General features: G+C 41.1%; 1 protein-coding gene and 1 pseudogene across 1 annotated transcript; one reads left to right on the top strand and one right to left on the bottom strand.

Annotated features, from left to right (window-relative positions):
- Positions 1-12,469, top strand: part of LOC111981807 (phospholipid-transporting ATPase IA-like) — a 115,225-nt pseudogene extending 102,756 nt beyond the window's left edge.
- Positions 12,470-14,830: 2,361 nt separating this feature from the next.
- Positions 14,831-21,181, bottom strand: LOC111981821 (protein shisa-3 homolog). The gene is made up of 2 exons (XM_024013277.1): positions 20,364-21,181; positions 14,831-18,127 (listed from the first exon to the last, which is right to left on the bottom strand). The coding sequence occupies exons 1-2, from the start codon at positions 20,632-20,634 to the stop codon at positions 17,535-17,537; spliced, it is 864 nt and encodes a 287-aa protein (XP_023869045.1). The 5' UTR covers positions 20,635-21,181; the 3' UTR covers positions 14,831-17,534.
- Positions 21,182-21,812: the final 631 nt, after the last annotated feature.

Genomic DNA, 21,812 nt, shown 5'->3' with positions numbered 1-21,812 from the left:
TTTCTATCCAATAGTAATAATAATATGCATATTGTACGAGCAAGAATTGAGTACGAGGCAGTTTAATTTGGGAACGATAAATATCCAAGTTGAAACAGCACCCCCTGTAGTGTCAAGAGGTTTTAAAGTCCATTTCTAATAGCTCATTTGGGAACACCTGAACTCTTTGATATCTTTCACACTGATCCGTGTGTGTGTGTCCGTGTGCGTGTGCCCTAAGGCACTGTCCCAGGGTCCAGCTTGTTTCGTATTACAGGAAGACCATTGTCTTGTAAGGCCCAAATTGCTGATGTGAGGGGACGTGTGTTTTGCTCGTTAACATGTAATGACAGATAGTTTCAATGCAGCCGGTCCAAAGCAAACACAGCCCTGCGGAGACGACTGTATGGGACGGCCCACGGCAAGAGTATCCCTCCCTGTCTCCCCCTGACTTGCCAGACCAAATGGAACCTCCCGAGTCCTGGAGTTCCGACAGGGCCAATGCGTTTTGAGACTTTCGTCTAAACAGCAAACTGTTGTCTGACGATCTGTGTGTTTTTGATGACCAGGGAGAAGATGCTGTCTCCTAAAATGTCAGAGTTACGATATCTAGAGAGATGTAGGCCTACATCAGAGGTGGATGAAGAAGAGTTTCCTCCAAGCTTGTGTTTTCCCAATGATATCATATCAGTCTCAATGCACTCTTAGGGCTGCATCCTAAACGGCACCCTTTTCCCTATATAGTGCAAAGCACTACTTGTGATCAGAGCTCTATAGGGCTCTGGTCAAAAGTAGTGCACTAAATAGAGAATATGGTTCCATTTGAGCCTTGGTTATCTCATGTCTCATCTGTGGATTTATCTTGGCACTCTGTAGACAATGAGAGCATTTAGAATATACTGCACACAAAAACATTGGGACAGTGTTTATTATTTTAAGGTTATAGAGCATAACAAATAGCTCTTTCTCTCTGTTGGCTGTCCTTACTACTACAAGTCAACGAGCATGAAGGGCAATGGTTCCAATGGTACACATACACAGCTGTAGTTGACCTCCATCTTTTTATAGGTCAATAAAAGACTACCTTTAGAACTTACATCAGTGGACTTTAATGTGTAGCTGCTCTGCCCTTCTCATGTTTCTCTGGAAAATGTGACGACAAGGGTGAATACGTGTATCCTACTGTATTTCCTCCTCTCTGGCTAGAAGTTGCCACAGATCTATAGGATTAGCTACTTGCTCACCTCAATCATTGGAGGGTTGAACGCAAAACTGACCTTATCTTTGTCTGAGGTCAGCTACAGTACATCCTACTCCATCCCCCTCTCCACTGGTATGGTGTGTGTATAATGCCTCTTCCTAGTCAGACATGGAGCAGTCAATCAATCAATCAATAAAAAAAATTATAAGGCCCTTTTTACATCCGTAGATGTCACAAAGTTCTTATACAGAAACCCAGCCTAAAACCCCAAAGAGCAAGTAATGCCGATGTAGAAGCACGGTGGCTAGGAAAAACTCTCTAGACAGGCAGGAACGTAGGAAGAAACCTAGAGAGGAACCAGGGGTGGCCAGTCCTCTTATGGCTGTGCCGGGTGGAGATTGTAAGAGTACACGGCCATTAAGGCCAGATTGTTCTTCAAGATGTTCATCGATGACCAGCAGGGTCAAATAATAATCACAGTGGTTACAGAGGGTGCAACAGGTCAGCACCTCAGGAGTAAAAGCTTCCAATTGGCTCATTCTTCTCCCCCTGTAACTATTCCCCAGGTCATTGCTGTAAATGAGAATGTGTTCTCAGTCAACTTACCTAATAAAATAAGGGTCAAATAAAAAATGTCAGTTGACTTTTTGAGACAGCGTGTGCCTTACCCAAGGTTTCTTCGCTGATAGGGAATAGTTGGAATAAGGGGCTTGGACATACTTCCCATTTGTGTCGTTTGGAAGGACCCCATTAAAGAGTGTAAAGGATACGACAGTACTGACTGACTAGCATAGTAAAGGACACTACAGGACTAACTAGCATAGTAAAGGACACCACAGTAACTAACTGCACAAAGCTACTTCCTCAGCCCTAGGGGGGTTCTAAGGATCATAGTTGAAACCAAAACAACACGAGTGTCATTTAGTCACGGTGGATTACCAACTATGGTCAAATTAGGTTGACCCATCATTTTATTGTTTGGAAATGCCATTTTATGTAATAGAAATGCCTAAAGCAAGGTGACCCTTTTATGTTCTGCTGAGGACCTCCTTTACTGCTTCACAAACTATTTTGTTTGCAATGACCCAAGGAATTTGTTCCTGTTGTTCTGTGTGTGTGTGTACATGTGTGTCTCAGGCGGACATGATGTTCAGTTCGGGAATCTTCTGGATGGGCCTGGTCTTTATCCCTGTCACCTCCCTGGTCTTTGACATGGCCTACAAAGTGTGCGATCCCCTCCATGCACCTCCATGTCCTGCTTTAGGACACCTTTTGAGGGAAACTTCTTAGATCACAAATAGATCACAAGCACTCTAACACATTTACATATACAGTTGAAGTCATTAAAACTCGTTTTTCAACCACTCCACAAATTTCTTGTTAACAAACTATAGTTTTGGCAAGTCAGTTAGGACATCTACTTTGTGCATGACACAAGTAATTTTTCCAACAATTGTTTATAGACAGATTATTTCACTTTATAACTGTAACTGTATCAAAATTCCAGTTTACATAGACTAAGTTGACTGTGCCTTTAAACAGCTTGGAAAATTCCAGAAAATTATTTCATGGCTTTAACAAGCTTCGGATAGGCTAATTGACATAATTATTGACATAATTTGGAGATGTACCTGTGGATGTATTTCAAGGCCTAGCTTCAAACTCAGTGCCTCTTTGCTTGACATCATGGGAAAATCAAAAGAAATCAGCCAAGACCTCAGAAAGAACATTGTAGACCTCCACAAGTCTGGTTCATCCTTGGGATCAATCTCCAAATGCCTGAAGGTACCACGTTCATCTGTACAAACAATAGTACGCAGGTATAAACAACATGGGACCACACAGCCGTCATACCACTCAGGAAGGAGACATGTTCTGTCTCCTAGAGATGAACGTACTTTGATGCGAAAAGTGCAAATCAATCCCAGAACAACAGCAACGGACCTTGTGAAGATGCTGGAAAAAACAGGTACAAAAGTATCTATATCCACAGTAAAATGAGTCCTTTATCGACATAACCTGAAAGGCCGCTCAGCAAGGAAGAAGTCACTGCTCCAAAAAAAGATCATACATTTTGGAGAAATGTGCTCTGGTCTGATGAAACAAAAATAGAACTGTTTGGCCATAATGACCACCATTATGTTTGGAGGAAAAAGGGGGAGGCTTGCAAGCCGAAGAACACTGTCCCAACCGTGAAGCACGGGGGTGGTAGCATCATGTTGTGGGGGTGCTTTGCTGCAGGAGGGACTGGTGCACTTCACAAAATATATGGCATCATGAGGCTGGGAAATTATGTGGATATATTGAAGCAACATCTCAAGACATCAATTAAGAAGTTAAAGCTTGGTCGGAAATGGGTCTTCCAAATGGACAATGACCCCAAGCATACTTCCAAAGTTGTGGCAAAATGGCTTAAGGACAACAAAGTCAAGGTATTGGAGTGGCCATCACAAAGCCCTGACCTCAATCCTGTAGAATATTTGTGGGCAGAACTGAAAAAGTGTGTGCGAGCAAGGAGGCCTACAAACCCGACTGTTACACCAGCTCTGTCAGGAGGAATGGGCCAAAATTCACCCAATTTATTGTGGGAAGCTTGTGGAAGGCTACCCAAAATGTTTCATCCAAGTTAAACAATTTAAAGGCAATGCTACCAAATACTAATTGAGTGTATGTAAACTTCTGACCCACTGGGAATGTGATGAAAGAAATAAAAGCTGAAGTAAATCATTCTCTCTACTATTATTCTGACATTTCACATTCTTAAAATAAAGTAGTAATCCTAACTGACCTAAAACAGGGAATTTGTACTCTGATTAAATGTCAGGAATTATGAAGAGCTGAGTTTAAATGTATTTGGCTAAGATGTATATAGTCTTCCGACTTCAACTGTACACTGAGTATACCAAACATTAGGAGCACCTTCCTAATATTGAGTTGCACCCCAATTTGTCGGGCATGTACTCTACAAGGTGTCGAAAGCGTTCCGCAGGGATGCTGGCGCATGTTGACTCCAATGCTTCCCACAGTTGTTTAGAATTGGCTGGATGTCCTTTGGGTGGTGGACCATTCTTGATACACACAAACTACACACAAACTACTCAACAAACTGTTGAGCATGAAAAACCTGCAAGATCTGCAGTTCTTGACACAAACCGGTGCGTCTGGCATCTACTACCATACCCTCTACAAAGGCACTTAAATATTTTGTCTTGCCCATTCACCCTCTGAATGGCACACATACACAATCCATGTCTCTATTGTCTCAAGGCTTAAAAATACTTCCTTAACCCATCTCCTCCCCTTCATCTACACTGATTGAAGTGGATTTAGCCAGTTACATCAATAAGGGATCATAGCTTTCACCATGTCAGTCTATGACAGGGAAAGAGCAATGTTTTGTATACTCAGTGTAGAAAAACATTTATAATATTAACTTACATATACAAGCAATTTATATTTATGAGGATTTATAGGATATCTGTGGTGTAACATTTATAGTGTTTGATTAATAACAAATTCTTAAGTTTGTAATAATTATAGTTATTTGATTTACAGCAAGAGATACTGACCGATTCAAAATATAGATAAGTGTGTACAACTCTGACTTAAATCATTCATTGAAGTAAGTATAGGGATCTCAATCTTAATCAGCCTAATAGTCCTGGGAAAGACAAAGGAATTCAACTCACAGCAGATACAATTTGTTACAGACAAATGGCAAATTAAGCTAATAGGGTTTTTATATACAGTTCCTTTGGTAAAGTATTCAGACCTCCAGCCTTATTCAAAAATGTATTAAATAAATACAAATGCTCAGCAATCTACACACAATACCCCATGATGACAAAGCGAAAACAGGTTTTTAGAAATGTTTGCTAATTTATACATTTTTTAAAACAGAAATACCTTATTTACTTAATGGGATAGCCCACTTTTTTTCAATTTTTGCCTAAATGACATACCCAAATCTAGCTGCCTGTAGCTCAGGCCCTGAAGCAAGAATATGCATATTCTTGGTACCATTTCAAAGAAAACACTTTGAAGTTTGTGGAAATGTGAATTGAATGTAGGATAATATAACACAATAGATCTGGTAGAAGAAAATACAAAGAAAAAAACCAACCAGTCTTTTTATACCACCATCTTTGAAATGCAAGAGAAAGGTCATAATTATAGCCATCACTCTGGTTGTAATTCCAATAGTGTCCACAAGATGGCAGCGGTGTATGTGCAAAGTTTCAGATGGATAACTTGACGTATGAGTGAACAACAAGACTTTTAGTGTGAAGTCCCCAGGCTCATTTGGGCAAATTGTGAAGGAGACATTCGCATTCATATTCCATTTTTCTGCAAGAATATTGTCAAATCTCTATACTTGAACTTTGATTTAGCTTTCCAAGTATTTGTAGCCATATTATAAGTTCAACATTTGCAAAACAACAAGTTTTCATAACTTCATAACTCTGAATATCCTTATAATTTTTGTCCAAAATGAAAAGGGATGCTGTCGTACAAGGTTAGTAGCTACATTTTACGACATATACATGGTTTCCGGATACTCCCGTAAATCCCAGCTTATTGGCTATCTAGCTAGCTTTGTTTGACAAAGATTGGTGCTTATTTGACAAAGATAGTCGTTCAAGTGATGGCCGCCCGCGTCATCGGCGTGCCATGAAGGCGTCTCTCTCTCACCAAATATGGTGTCCTATAGGATATACTACACCCTTAATGAAATAGTGAAGTCTTGTTACCTTCTAGGATCTATGAGGAATAGACACAAATTTGATTTGACTCGTTGAAACAATGTTTAGCGTGAGATTTTCACAGATTCCTTTCTTTGCAAATTGAACAAGTGGAAATACAAAATCGATCGTGCACGCTATATGGACCTTTTTAGGATATGAAAAATAATTTTATCTAACAAAACGACACTTGATGTTATCTCTGGGACCCTTTGGATGATAAATCAGAGCAGGATTTCAGAATGTAAGTACACATTTCACCTTCAGAGGTGAACTTATCAAACCTATCGCATTGAAAAAAGTGTTTTGTTGTTAGGAGCTCCCCTCAAACAATAGCATGGCATTTTTTCACAGTAATAGCTACTGTAAATTGGACAGTGCAGTTATATTAACAAGAATTTAAGCTTTCAGTCGATATAAGACACATGTTTCCCGACATTTGTTGTTTCTCTAAAATCTGCGATCTTGACATAACGCGCTGCATGATTTACAACTGTCCAGTTGACGGAACGCCGATCCTTAATTAAGTATTCAAACCCTTTGCTATGAGACTCAAAATTGAGCTCAGGTGCATCCTGTTTCCACTGATCATCCTTGAGATGTTTCTACAACTTGATTGGAGTCCACCTGTGGTAATTCAATTGATTGGACATGATTTCGAAAGACACACACCTGTCTATATAAGGTCCCACAGTTGACAGTGCATATTAGAGCAAAAACCAAGCCATGAGGTCAAAGGAATTGTCCGTAGAGCTCCGAGACAGGATTGTGTCAAGGCACAGATCTGGGGAAGGGTACCAAAAAATGTCTGCAGCATTGACGGTCCCCAAGAACACAGTGGCCTCCATCATTATTAAATGGAAGAAGTTTGGAACCACAAAGACACTTCCTAGAGCTGGCCACTCAGCCAAACTGCGTAATCGCAGACTGCAGACTGCAAACCAAACTGCAAACTGCGTCACTCAGAAGGGCCTTGGTCAGGGAGGTGACCAAGAACCCAGTGGTCACTCTGACAGAGCTCTAGAGTTCCTCTGTGGAGATGGGAGAACCTTCCAGAAGGACAACCATCTCTGCAGCACTCCACCAATCAGGCCTTTATGGTAGAGTGGCCAGACAGTAGCCACTCCTCAGTAAAAGGCACGACAGCCCGCTTGGAGTTTGCCAAAAGGCACCTAAAGACTCTCAGACCATGATGAACAAGATTCTCTGGTCTGATGAAACCAAGATTGAACTCTTTGGCCTGAATGCCAAGCGTCAAGTTTGGAGGAAACCTGGCACCATACCTACGATGAAGCATAGTGGTGGCAACTTCATGCTGTGGGGATGTTTTTCAGCGGCAGGGACTGGGAGTCTAGTCAGGATTGAGACAGAGATGAAGAGAGCAAAGTACAGAGAGATCGTCAATGAAAACCGGTACCCGATAAAACATATCAGGAGAGACCTGAAAATAGCTGTGCATCAACGCTACCCATCCAACCTGACAGAGCTTGAGAGGATCTGCAGAGAAAAATGGGAGAAACTTCCCAAATACAGGTGTGCCAAGCTTGTAGCGTCATACCCAAGAATACTTGAGGCCGTAATCGCTGCCAAAGGTGCTTCAACAAAGTGCTTAGTAAAGGTCCTGAATACTTATGTAAATGTGATATTTCATTTTTTAAATTTTTTTAATTAGCAAACATTTCTAAAAACCTGTTTTTGCTTTGTCAATATGGCGTATTGTGTGTACAGTCGTGGCCAAAAGTTTTGAGAATGACACAAATATACATTTTCACAAAGTCTGCTGCCTCAGTTTGTATGATGGTAATTTGCATATACTCCAGATGTTATGAAGAGTGATCAGATGAATTGCAATTAATTGCAAAGTCTCTCTTTGCCATGCAAATGAACTGAATCCCCCCCCAAATTTCCACTGAGTTTCAGTCCTGCCACAAAAAGACCAGCTGACATCATGCCAGGGATTCTCTCGTTAACAAAGGTGTGAGTGTTGGCGAGGACAAGGCTGGAGATAACTCTGTCATGCTGATTGAGTTCGAATAACAGACTGGAAGCTTCAAAAGGAGGGTGGTGCTTGGAATCATTGTTCTTCCTCTGTCAACCATGGTTACCTGCAAGGAAACARGTGCCGTCATCATTTCTTTGCACAAAAAGGGCTTCACAGGCAAGGATATTGCTGCCAGTAAGATTGCACCTAAATCTACCATTTATCAGATCATCAAGAACTTCAAGGAGAGCGGTTCAATTGTTGTGAAGAAGGCTTCAGGGCGCCCAAGAAAGTCCAGCAAGCGCCAGGACCGTCTCCTAAAGTTGATTCAGCTGCGGGATCGGGGCATCATCAGTACAGAGCTTGCTCAGGAATGACAGCAGGCAGGTGTGAGTGCATCTGCACGCACAGTGAGTATTTTGGGGGGGGGGGGTGGCCTGGTGTCAAGAAGGGCAGCAAAGAAGCCAATTCTCTCCAGGAAAAACATCAGGGACAGACTGATATTCTGCAAAAGGTACAGGGATTGGACTGCTGAGGACTGGGGTAAAGTCATTTTCTCTGATGAATCCACTTTCCGATTGTTTGGGGCATCTGAAAAAAAGCTTGTCTGGAGAAGATAAGGTGAGCGATACCATCAGACCTGTGTCATGCCAACAGTAAAGCATCCTGAGACCATTCATGTATGGGGATGCTTCTCAGTCAAGGGAGTGGGCTCACTCACAATTTTGCCTAAGAAACACAGCCATGAATAAAGAATGGTACCAACACATCCTCCGAGAGCAACTTCTCCAAACTTTCCAGGAACAGTTTGGTGAGGAACAATGCCTTTTCCAGCATGATGGAACACCTTGCCATAAGGCAAAAGTGATAACTAAGTGGCTCGGGGAACAAAACATCGATATTTTGGGTCCATGGCCAGGAAACACCCCAGACCTTAATCCCATTGAGAACTTGTGGTCAATCCTCAAGAGGCGGGTGGACAAACAAAACCCCCACAAATTCTGAAAAACTCCAAGCATTGATTATGCAAGAATGGGATGCCATCAGTCAGGATGTGGCTCAGAAGTTAATTGACAGCATGCCAGGGCAGATTGCAGAGGTCTTGAAAAAGAAGGGTCAACACTGCAAATATCGACTCTTTGCATCAACTTCATGTAATTGTCAATAAAAGCCTTTGACACTTGTAATTATACTTCAGTATTTCATTGTAACATCTGACAAAAATATCTAAAGACACTGAAGCAGAAAACTTTGTGGAAATTAATATTTGTGTCATTCTCAAAACTTTTGGCCACGACTGTAGATTGATAAGGTAAAAAAACAATTGAATCAATTTTGGAATAGGCTGTAACCTAACAAAATTTTGAAAAAGTGAAGGGCTCTGAATACTTTACGATGGCACTGTACTTGGCACCTACTGTACTTTGCCTCTGTATATAGTCTTATGCAGAACGTTTGAGAAAAGCCTCGTGGACTGATTTGGGATGTTGGGTACATAGGCATATAATAATACTGTATAATAATATCAAATAGTGTTGTATTCAATTGTGATTGTGAATGCCTGTTGGTGACGTCTGCTCCTTTTGACCAACAGTCTGAAGGGGTGTACTTTAAGACCCTGGTGGATGGTGCGCGGAGCCGTGGTGCGCGGGAAGAGGTACTGTACCATCTCAGCCACTTTTCTCACCTTCCTTCTTTTCCCAGGGGTGTGTCCCAAATGGCACCCCTTTCCCTATATAGTGCACTACTTTTGACCAGAGCCCTATGGGTCCTGGTCAAAAGTACTGCATTAAATAGGAAATATGGTGTTTTTTAGGACTCATGCTATGTTTTATTCTTCACAATGCCTCATAACTCTAGGATATCTGAATTACTTTTCTTAATACCATACATTCCTGAATACTCGTTGTATTTCTTCTTACACAGCATGTACAACACATGATTTACAGTGTCATACAGTTTATAACTTCTAAACGTATACAGTGTATAGCTTATATTTGCTCCTTGAGGATTCACAAATATTTATCCTGGCTTCCCTATTGTTAGTATTTTGGCATAATTACTGTCTGCCTACTGTACACATACGGTACAGTTCACTCTGCACCGAAATGGCTGATTTTTAATGGAATATCTACATAGGAGTACAGAGGCCCATTTTCAGCATCACTCCTTTGTTCAAATGGCACGTTGTGTTAGCTAATCCAAGTTTATCATTTTAAAAGGCTAGTTGATCATTAGAAAACCATTTTGCAATTATGTTAGCACAGTTGACAACTGTTGTGCAGATTAAAAAAGCAATAAAACTGGCCTTCTTGGATTTCTATTTGCCAGTATATGTTTTTGCTTGGAACATTATTCTTTCCCTCTGAAAGTGTGTGGCGAGAGGCTGTACTGTACTGTACTGTACTGTAGCACCTCCAGTATATTCAAGACATGCATCTTGAGCTGAGCTCCCGGAGATGGGGATTGTCCCAAATGGCACCCTATTCCCTATATTGTGCACTACTTTTGACCAAGGCTCTGGCCAAAAGTAGTGCACTATGTAGGGAAATGGGTGCCATTTTGGACACAGAAATGGGCTCGTATCAGTAAGCCGGGGCCGGACCCCATCGAAGGCCCGTGGAGTTCATTAGCATGGATCAGATCAGTGTGAAATCTCCTGCCGGCTGAAAGTCTTCCCCCATTGGCCAGAGTCCAGGGCCCAGCAGGCTAGGAACCTGGCCCTGGAGCTGAAGACACATACACTCAGTTCCTTTCTCACATGCACACACAAGTATATAAACACACATACATACATGCACGCAAACCACACATGCCACCGCTCTCTCTTTCTCCTCTCTCTCTTTTTCACACACACACACACACACACACACACACACACACACACACACACACACACACACACACACACACACACACACACACACACACACACACACACACACACACACACACACACACACACACACACACACACACACACACACACACACACACACACAACACACACACACACAACACACACACACACACACACATTTTTTCTCAGCACTGGTCCAAAGACCCAAGACAGGCATTTTGTATTGAGTATAGTTCCTATGTGGATACATAGCGCCATATTATGGGGATTCCATACATAGCTCTGAAGGGGACTCTGTGTGTCTTAAATGGCACCCTATTCCCTGTATACTACACTACTTTTGACCAGAGCCCTATGGGTCCTGGTCAAAAGTAGTGCACTGCATAGGGAATATGGTGCCATTTGGGATGCAAGCTCAGCATTGGGGATGTGCTAATACTCCGCTGATCCCAACGCTCTTTAGAATTCGATATGCATGTTCCACGTTAGCCAGATGCAGGAAATCCACATACATAATCCTGTCGTTAACCGCATTAAGTAACACAAAAGGGCTCCACTGTTCCCTGTTGGTGTTCCTCCGCCTGTTATTACAACCCCCCTAACACTATGTGTGTCCCAAATAGCACCTTTTTCCTTTTATAGTGCACTGCTTTTGAAAAGAGCCCAAATACTATTTGGGATGCACCCTAATGGACAGTCTTGTCCCATCTAGTACAAATTACGTAGGCCTAGTAGTCTAGATAGAAGCTTCAAGACAATACAGATGGAATGGGTTTCATTTGGTTTGTTGGATTTGATTTATTTCTGTTCTTTTCGCCAACAGTTTATTTATTTTTTGTCTCGTTGGTGGGGATGGGATCGGTTTTGTGTGATCCATTTTATTTTTGCCTCCTTACCTGTAGAGAAACCATACCCCCGATCCCTATTAGAAACCCCACCTATGCCCTTTTCACAATATCGCGCCGACCCGAAACACATTGTCCTTTACAGCAGGCTTTCAGCAACTATGATGGATGTGTAACCAGGCCATCTCGGTACAGCTTGGTTTGGTTCGGCTCAGCTCGGTTCGGCTCAATACTGTGAAAAGCCCTCTATGTACCCACCTCTCCTTCCCTGTGTGCTGTGCCCTGTGTGAGTGGTGGTTAGAGCGAAAACCATTCAATAATCGTGTGCGATATTATTCCCACAATGCACTCCTCTCACTGGGCCTTCTGAACTCATCTGCTGGCCTGCAGGTAGTGACCAAGTCATTTGAGACCTAAAGGTGAGCTAAGGGATCATAGGTTAAGGTTGCGATAAGTAAAGTAAGTAAAGATGGTAGGTGTCAGGTAACATGACTGACCCTCCCTCGCTTAGCACTGGTCAAGATTTTTAGGGAGCATGTTGTTATTTTTCATTAATGTTGTTTTCATTCAATTGAAACTTACATTGATTCTTGGTTTATTTTGAAAGTCATTCTTTAATTTATTTTTATTCAGTTAAAATCATTTTTACGAGTTTTTGTTTTGAAATGGTTTACTTTAAACTAAGTTAGTGTCTTTCTAATCATGGTTAGAATTTGAACGTGTCAGCCATCGTTTCTCACTCTGTTCATCTGTTCTGCTTGCAGATGGATACGCCTTTTCTCAAGACGGAACGGAGTGGTCTCCCAGTCTGAGGTCATCCGGGCGTACGACACCACCAAACAGCGGACCAACGAGTGGTGAAACCACGCCGCTCTCGGCCAGGACAGCCTGTCACGATTCACAGTCGTTTTCCGACAGCGATTTGAATCTGAAGGGGGCAGCCTCCAGATAACCCTAGCCCGAGCATCTCGGGAATTTGGAGATGACAGAGGGATGTCTTGTACATCAAAAATGGAAAATAACTAGAAACAAAAAAGCATTCAAAAAGTATTCACTATGCTGTAGTTGTGTGTCCAGCAGACAATTCCTTATGGTTCCTGCTCAGTTAAATGTGTTGAAGTATAACCATCTTAATGTCTCCTCCTTTCATATTCATATTTTGTCAAAAACTGTCAACATTTTTAGGTATGTGTACTCCAATTGGTGACAGAATAATCCAGATTTGTTTTTGATAAAATATTTAAAAAATAAATGTAAATGCAGATTTTAAAAATATCCACCAAGCATATTAACAATTGACCACTTCAGAACAGACATTTTGTTTGTTTTGTTGTTCTTTTGCGTTTTGAAAAAAAAGTATCTACTGTATAATAAGGCCTTACATTTGTTCATGCCTTCAGCCATCCATGTTTCTTTTTCTTCAAAATGTTTATTTTTTATTTAAGAAGTATGTAGTTATCGTGCCTAAATTGCCTTGTCTTTTTAATGATAGAGTCCTGAAACTTCAATTTCCAAAAATGTTGTACAGCAGTTTGATTGCTTTTAACAAGTAATTGCATTCCACACATTACTCAGCTGTAACAATCACAATGGTGCCGAACTAGACTTTTTCCCTGATAGAATGCGTAAGATATCCTAGTTAGCTAGTTTAGAACAGTGCTCTACCCCTCGATTGGCAAGATGAGCTCACCCCCCGTATTGTACTCGTGTATACAATGTGGTAACAAGTGCGGCACATATAAAATCAAGGTTCCGTTGTTACTTTCTACCGAGTGTTTTGGGGGGGTGTGGCTGTATGACGATCCTGTTGAATTTCCGTATGTGGCAACTTTTCTTTCACAATCTTATATTCCCTTGGAATAGAGAGTTTATTCTTCTAACATAAGTGCCATTAGCTTAAGAGAGAGAGAGAACATTTGCCAGAAAACTCCACACAGTATCAAAACTACTTTGTCTCTATAGTTATTCTGTGAATTTGTATTTTTATATTGGAGAAGTACGAATTTTTGCATTGTGACCGGCTTTGTAATGAATAATTGTCCATGTTTTTCCTTTTTTTCTCTCAGACAAAAAAAAGAATGCCCAAATGAATGCCGAAAATATATTTCTTAAATGTCTCGTTGTTATTATTGTCACTATAGTACCTGCTTTGTTTATTTCATAATTAACTGTGTTTGTTCTCTTCTCCCTATGGGAGAGCGGTTTCCATACCGGCTGCGTGTGTATGTGTGTGCGTTAATCCGCCGTCTGCATGTGCATGTGCGTATGTGTGTGTGTAACCTCTTCTACTGTGGGTAACTTCTACATACGCATGTCTGTGTCATTTGTGTGAGACTGGGAGCCCTTAGAACATCAGGTCTCCTTTTGCATTCTTTGACTGTGTTTTTGTATATGTTTGAGGACGTATGGGTGACTGACTGTGTGTGTGGTGCCGNTGTGTGTGTGTGATCTGTCGTCTGCATGTGCATCTTCTACTATGGATAACTTCTACGTATGCATGTCTGTGTCCTTAATGTGAGACTGGGAGCCCTTGGAACCTCAGGTCTTATTTTGCATTATTTGAGTGTGTGTTTGAGGATCTGTATGGGTGGGTGACTGACTGAGTGACTGAGTGTGCAATACATGGTTGTCCGTGTGTGTGTATGGTGCTGCTTGCTCCTCTTGTCTGTCTGCACGACTCCAGGTATAATGATGGTGTGCTGTCTGCTGCATGGCTCTCTGCATGGCCAGACCTCAGCCGTGATGGTCCTGGGCCCTGACGCTAAGTCTCTCGCTTGACAGGAGATGTTGAACAATGCACAATGTTACCTTTCCAATGGTGGATATTTTGGTATTATCTGGTTATTGTCATTTCTCTGGGTGTACATGTTTGTAACTTTTTGTTTCTCTCGTGCAGTGTACCTCTTCTTTACAATAACTATTTTTGTGGTTTTTCCTGGTTTTAGTGAGGGTATCAGTAAAAATGTATTTGTTATGCTATACTTTCGTGTTTCGATTGATTAGTTATGAACTGCTGTCATAATTCCCAAATGCTGAATGTGGTTCTTCTGATGTGAAATTGGTCATGGAAGGCTTGGACTGTTGCTTTTTCAAAAACTGTTGTCTGTGATAATTGTGGGCTGCATAAATGTAAAAAATAAAACTTATTTGGTTTATTCTACTACTTTGATTCTCCCTCAAGTGTTGGTCACTACAGAAAAAAAATTCACTTTTCAATTTGTTTGATTATTGTTTATTTTTAGGTCTTTCATTGAATGATTGTTCTGCATTTTGGGACTGCAAACGTAAGTGTTATGTCTTGGATGTCGATGAAGGTTGGGTTAAATGCAGAAGACACATTTCAGTTGAATACATTCAGTTGGACAACGGACTAGGTATCCCCCCCTTTCCCTTTCCTTTCCCTGCCATGAAGGACTACCACTAAAATACACTTTACAAACAAGGAAACCAACCTTTGGTCATCATCTCTGACCTACCGTCATAGAAATGGAACATTCCACTCCAATATCTATGGCTGTCTACGCTGCATCTCAAATGGCGCCCTAGATATAGTGTACTACTCTGGTCAAAAGTAGGGCACTATGTCGGGAACAAGGTGCCATCCTTCATTTCGGACTTTGTAAACGTCCAAAATGAGGGGAGGCAGCTAGTTGTTTCCCCCATCGAATCATATGCCTATGTGTGTGGTAGCAAACAGGACCTGCAGAGCAATGAGAACCTAAACAGGAAAAGGCAGGGGAGACGGAAAACATAGTTCCCTTCCATGCGTGACAAACAAACAAATGTCGTCATTATGGTGACGTTGTACTCTCTGGTGACTGGTGATCTGAGGTTTACTGTGGGGCCGTGTGGTAGAATATCCTTTTCGTTATAATTACAATAATTTGTCTCTGTTATTGACAAAGTATCCACTATCATAGCAGTATCACAAAACCAACCTAGATGGTTTCTCTTTAGTCGTTAGTTCATGAAATACATATTTTTCTGACTAGGTGTACCCTTGCTAGAGTATTCATACAAGAGTCCTTGGATTACTGTCAATGTAACTTCAAAAATATTAAATCTGTGAGGTATTTTCCTTGAGTTCTAAATAGATTTAGAGCAGTATTATACAGGACCATCTAGAATACAGTATCTGAAAGACGATGACTTTTTCATGTGTTTTTAAAAACCAGAAGTGTCCAAGCATACCCAAATGTATAGACAATCAATTGTGTTGACATCTGCGCAACTATAGCACAAATAGCTCCAAAGAGTAGTATGCAAGTATGCATGTGCTACCAAAGGTTTCTATTGGAATGGGATGCTTGTCTGGGTAAACATTGTAGATTTAGAGCCTTCCAAAAAAAGAAAGAAGGACAGCAATACCCAAAGATTGTTGTGGCAGTCATCTCTGGGAATTGCTGGAATTTTTCCTTTGTTTAGAAGACTCAGTCTAGCGCCAAAGATGATCCACTGTATGATCTATTGTATCTAATCTGCCATAATAGGTCAGTGATTGCCAAGTTTATTTCACACTTAAATGACTAGGGTACAGAGAAGTCTTTGGACTCTTGCCATACCTGCTCATCCAACCCAAAACTCTTCCCTATTTCTGGGACCAGTTGTTTTTAACACTGTGGCCATGACAGGCTCATTTAGCATTGACAATGACTGATCTCGTTGCAACATTCCTCGTGTGAAGTCTGGCGCAAGATTGAGCGACAGGTAGCGAACGACTATGGCCTTTATGAACCGTTTCAGTTGCCTATATGTCTGAGGCTTGAGAAAGGGGGACTCCGCTATCTGTAAGCCAACATTTTGGCTTGTAGTTTCTGTATTTAAGGTTCAATGTGTCATTAATGTTTGTGAATATCTTTGCATCCCCTCTCTTCAGTATAATTAAGTAGTACATTAATAAACCAAATATGGAGGCTGCAGTTGGGCTAAAAGGTGAAACACAAACTCAGGATTGTGACTTTAACAGCATAAAGGAAACAGTCGCAAGCCATTTTCAGAAGTTAGTACTATACAGTACAAAATATATCCGTTAGTGAGCAATTAAGCAATTCTCAACCATTCAATCTTGGATTACTAAAGAGTAGGTTTAATTTTCGGAAATACTGACCAACTGTTGAGTGTCTTCTAGTTGTAGCATTGCATGACAAGTACTCACAATCATAGAATTAGTCATTAGAATACTAATTAGATACTGGTGTTGACTAATATTATCATTAAATATAAACAAACCTATAGTTCAGCCAGTGAGCACTGTACACACAGTACATCCTTTGGCTTTGTTCACCCTACTGCACAACTTGGTGTCAGTCCTTCCCCTCTTTTAGGGGCTTGCAATTGTCAAAATTATAATTTGATTAAATGTCCAACAGCTCGCAACAAAATGTGTAGAACACTTATTAATAATGTTGCTGCCACAAAAGTTGTGACAATTTAACATCACCATTTAACCAAATTGTGTATAAAAGAGAAAGGGAAGACAGAATATTGTTTACAATAGAAATGTATATATAAAAAAGTGCATAACATTGAAAACAATATTGACCAATAAACAGTCCTGTCTGTTCTGAGCAGAAATCCATTCCTGTAATTTAGAGAGACAATACTCTCATGTACTCTGCTCGACTAGGAAGCTTTCTCGTGGTTTATCTTGAACACAGCCTCCTGTCTCCATTCAACAGGCCTACTGCAGTGCATGTCAGGGCAGTCCTTCCGGTAGCCGATGACTGTGTGTCTGTCCACAAAACACACCAGGGTCATGTTCAGTACAGTTCACTGATTTAAAACAAACTCATACTGGGCAGGTACAGGTAGTCCCTTCCTGTTGTTTCGGTCTGTTTTCTTCCGTTTAGTGCTTAATGAACATGACCCTACTCACGTCCCACAGTGTGCTCCTGTAATCCACCTCCTCGTTGCCAAGGAAGCCCCGTCAGCTCTGTCCAAAGTCTGCAAAGCCCTTAGCCCCGCCGGAGAAGGGCTCCGGATGTAGGGGGAAGAAGTACTGCTGGGGCAGCAGGAAGCCTGTGCCCTGGGCCAGGTGAGGCTGTTGATGTGGGTGCATGGGCTGGTGCAGCTGCAGCTGAGCTTGGGGGTGAGGGTGCTGGCGGCCGCCTGGCACGCAGGCTGCAGGGGAGGTGTAGGGGGGTGGAGGGGGTGGTGGTAGTAGCGGCTGGGGTGTGGAGGTGAAGACACGGGTGCTTGGTGCAGACGCCGACACCAAGCACCCGTGCTGCTGCCCCTGACCTCCGAGGGAGAAGCGGCGCACCGAGCTGCTCCCGCCAGCTGAGCTTGAACTGGTGGCCGTGCTGGACTGGCGCGAGGGGGTGCGCAGGCCGGGTGGCGCAGTGGTCAGGATCATGGGGATGGTCTCGCCCTGGCAGTTGCGCAGCGAGAAGCGGATAGCCTGCTGGGTAGGCTGCTTGGGCCGCAGGCAGGTGCAACAGTAGACGGCAACCAGGGAGCCCACCACCACGAAGGCCACAAAGATGGAGCCCACCATCAGAAAGGGCACGTAGATAGGCTCTGCAAGGAGGAACAGGTGTTTGAATACTTGTACACTTGATAACTTGAGTACCTGTTTAAAAACTTGAAAAAGCACCCCTTTACCTTCCTTGAAGTAATCACAGATCTGAATACTGGTTTTATTGGTGAAAGCAATAGGGTGGTAGCATTGCTTACACCTAACAAATCATTTGCATACCGGTGCTCACCTCAAGGAAACTAGGAAGGATGTATTCATAGAGTAACAGGGCCAATGAGAAGTGGAGTTTATACTCAACTCTATTTGGAGTCAGTGGAAATATGTGTGCGTAATAAACTGTATTGCAAACATGCACAGACATATGGGAACATCTTGATTGAATAAGATATGCATCTGTGAAATCATTAATTTTTCTACAGAATCCAGAATTACACCTTTTTTATGGAAAGGTATTCAGGAGAAAATACATTTCTGAAGACAAAGGTCAAATGTTACTCTTTACCTTCCTAAATCCCCTCAAAATTCAACATGTATTTACATGAACTCACAAGACATAGTTTTGTATTGTTGCAAAAATATTTTCAATAGCCCATTTTAATGTCAGACTGGTAGTAAACGTTTCTGGATCACAATACAATGTAAGAAGACTACTGGGGTGTATTACACAAACACTGTGCTGCAAAAACAACTATTTTGCGACTATAAAAATAAACAACTACATTTAGGCTGTCTTAATACAATGTATTCAAAGTGTTAAAAGGCATTATATATATATATTTATTTCATGTAACCCACATGCACCTACAAAACCAGGCGTTTTGTAGTTATTAATAGGCCTATCATTTAGCTACATTTTATTTCTTGGTTTTTGGTTAGTCATTGTCTCTATATTTATTTGTTTAAGGCCTGAATTGAACTATGCAAAAGGCTACTGTGCGAATGTTCATTCAGAAGCGTTTTTTCTGAAGACAATGTATTTTTCCAAAATGTAGATTAAACGTTCAGATTACACCTTAAATTAGCAATTGGCACCAGGGGAGGAAATTATTTTAAGTTGAATTATTATCAGAAAAAAGGAGGAAATTGTATTAACCACCCTATAGGGTTTAGCAACTTGGGAGACCATTAAATTGAGCAATTTGGTGTAATTATTTTTTTTTATTTTTTTTTATATGTTTCAGTTTTACTCCATAAATGGTACACATTTGGAACTAATGCTGATGAATAATTCCATGTGAATGAAAACTCTTCTTTTTAAATTAGAAATGAATTCTTAAGATAATAACCCCTGCTACACAGGCGTATCGAATACACATCTGATGGCGATTTGATGTCACCTTTGGATACAGTAGGGCATAGGCTATTCTGCCATTGGTGTGCAAAGTTATTATTTAAATTGCAGGATTATTACAAAGTTGCATGGTTTATATAGTGGTCAGCATCAATCCACTTCTTTTCACAGCCTACTACTTTCCAGCCCTGGTCTCTATAAAAATAAAAACCTATGATTGGGTCTATGATTTCTTGATCCGGCCTTGATTGTAACACTCCAGGTGTATCGCATGCCCACTTTTCGTTTCCTTGTTTTGGGGCCGATAACAACACACCTAACCGGTTGTCACATGAAGCCCAAGCCCCCAAAAACTGGTGCCCCACATGCTTACAATCGGAGCTGCTTAGTGCTGACACCCCACAGAGTTCCTTTGTAAATCAAGATGGGCTGTCATTTCTGCATCTTGATAGTTATAACTAAATGAAAAGTTAGTTTTAGTGCTTATGTTAGGTTTCAAAATGACAACATACATTGTAATGAGATTCTTAGGACAATGTAGGTTTTGAAAACAAAACATAGGCTGTGATAGATATATAGATAATAGCATGACCCCCCCCCSKCKSCCCRRGTATTATATGGATGTCATTTTTGCCATCTAAATGATTTAAAAATAGGCTAAAAAAATATGATGGATTTATAGGTTAAATGTAATCTTAATAATATAGACTATAACTAAGACTGATTGAAAACAAAACAACTTTTATAATGAAATAGGTAGGCTATGCATGCCTGACACTGACCTGAAAGGGCTGAATGGTGAAACAAACTTCACTCTCATTTGAGTGACATGCATGGTTCATTAAAAGCGTATCGAGATATTGAATGTTGAACTATTTCACTATATTGAATCTTTATTGAATCTTTGGAAATCCCACTTTTTTTAAGTTAATTGTGCATTAACTTGTCCACTCCTGCCAGGCTCTGCTTTGGTAGTCTAAACTTACGCGCTGCAAACTCCGTGTTATTCAGTTCTCGGTCGTTGGTACAGCTTCCCTGGTCCAGCCGTGCGTCCACAGCCGCGCAACAGTATCGCAGGGAGCAAGACCCGCAGCACACGGTCGCGTCCATAGTGTCAAAGTCCTCCGGACACTGAAAGCCTTCGTGGTAATTTCCGTTACTGTCCAGCCACCCATGGCAGTACTCCCCTTGTGCGTCTGATATCCGTAGATTCCAGGTCAGGTAGCCCAGCAAGAGGTAGTTTAGCAGTCGCATCATCCCGACAAAACCTTATTTTAACCCAGTAGCCTACACAGTATTCCTTAACTCCTACCTTGTCTTTAAAATATTCGCATGATGAATTCGGTTTGAAACAGTTCCACGGTTGAATTACCTACAGTTTCAATGGTGTTTTAATTGTCATCATTCGTTTGATTTTAATTCAACCATACGAATTTTTGCATTTATATCCATTTGGCATATACTCTCCTCATCCAAAATCGAACCAGTATCAGGTCACACGTGTAAAATAAGCTTGAATTGAACTCTCAAATTTGTCCAGGTGAATGATTGTTTCAGTCTCTTCTCAACGTGTAATTATTGCGCAGGCAAAGACAATCAGATATGTAACCGAGAGTGTATCTGAACTTTACCCAGACATTTCTTCTCTTCAGAGCGTTCTTTTGGAAACCATTAAAATAAGTAATTAATCCATAGTTCTTCAGTTCCGTGAAGATGTGATACGGCTGGCTACGGTCGTATGGTGTCCAACCTAATTTGAAATCTGTAGTGTTTTGTTACCGATTCAGTATAGGCGCGCACGCATCGCTTTGACCATCAGGCGTGCGCATTCATGATGGAGCGTGGCTTTTGCGTCACCACGCGGACGGTAGCATGTTGCAGTAATGCTTAGAGCTGCTCGGTTTCCTTAAACATAATAAGGATAAAAAATTTAATAAAAAACTCATAAATCTAATTGTGCTAATGGAAAAATGTCATATTCATCAATGTAAATTCAGTAATAAAAAAAACCTTCCGTGTTTCTAAAAGGAATTCGAGCAGTACATTAAGACCTTTCTACATTCTTCTAATAAGAAAGCTGTTAAAATCAAATCAAACTGTATTTGCCACATGCGCCGAAAACAACAAGTGTAGACTTTACCGTGAAAGGCGTACTTACAAGCCCTTAACCAACAGTGCAGTTCAAGAAAAAGAAAATATTTACCAAGTAGGCAACAATAAAAAGTAATAATAAAAAGTAACACAATAAGAATAACAATGACGAGGCTATATACAGGGGGCACCGGTACCAAGTCAGTGTACAGGGGTACAGGCTAGTTGAACAATCAATATGTGTGTTTATTTTAAGGTCTTTATATAATCTGTAATTTGTTATACCCCATAGCATATGTTATCATTGTCTGTTTTTATACTTCTTGTATGCATGCTGGTTTTTC

Source organism: Salvelinus sp. IW2-2015, linkage group LG20 (assembly GCF_002910315.2).
Source record: "Salvelinus sp. IW2-2015 linkage group LG20, ASM291031v2, whole genome shotgun sequence".
Lineage (NCBI taxonomy): Eukaryota > Metazoa > Chordata > Actinopteri > Salmoniformes > Salmonidae > Salvelinus > Salvelinus sp. IW2-2015.
This window is presented reverse-complemented; position numbering and strand designations above follow the sequence as displayed.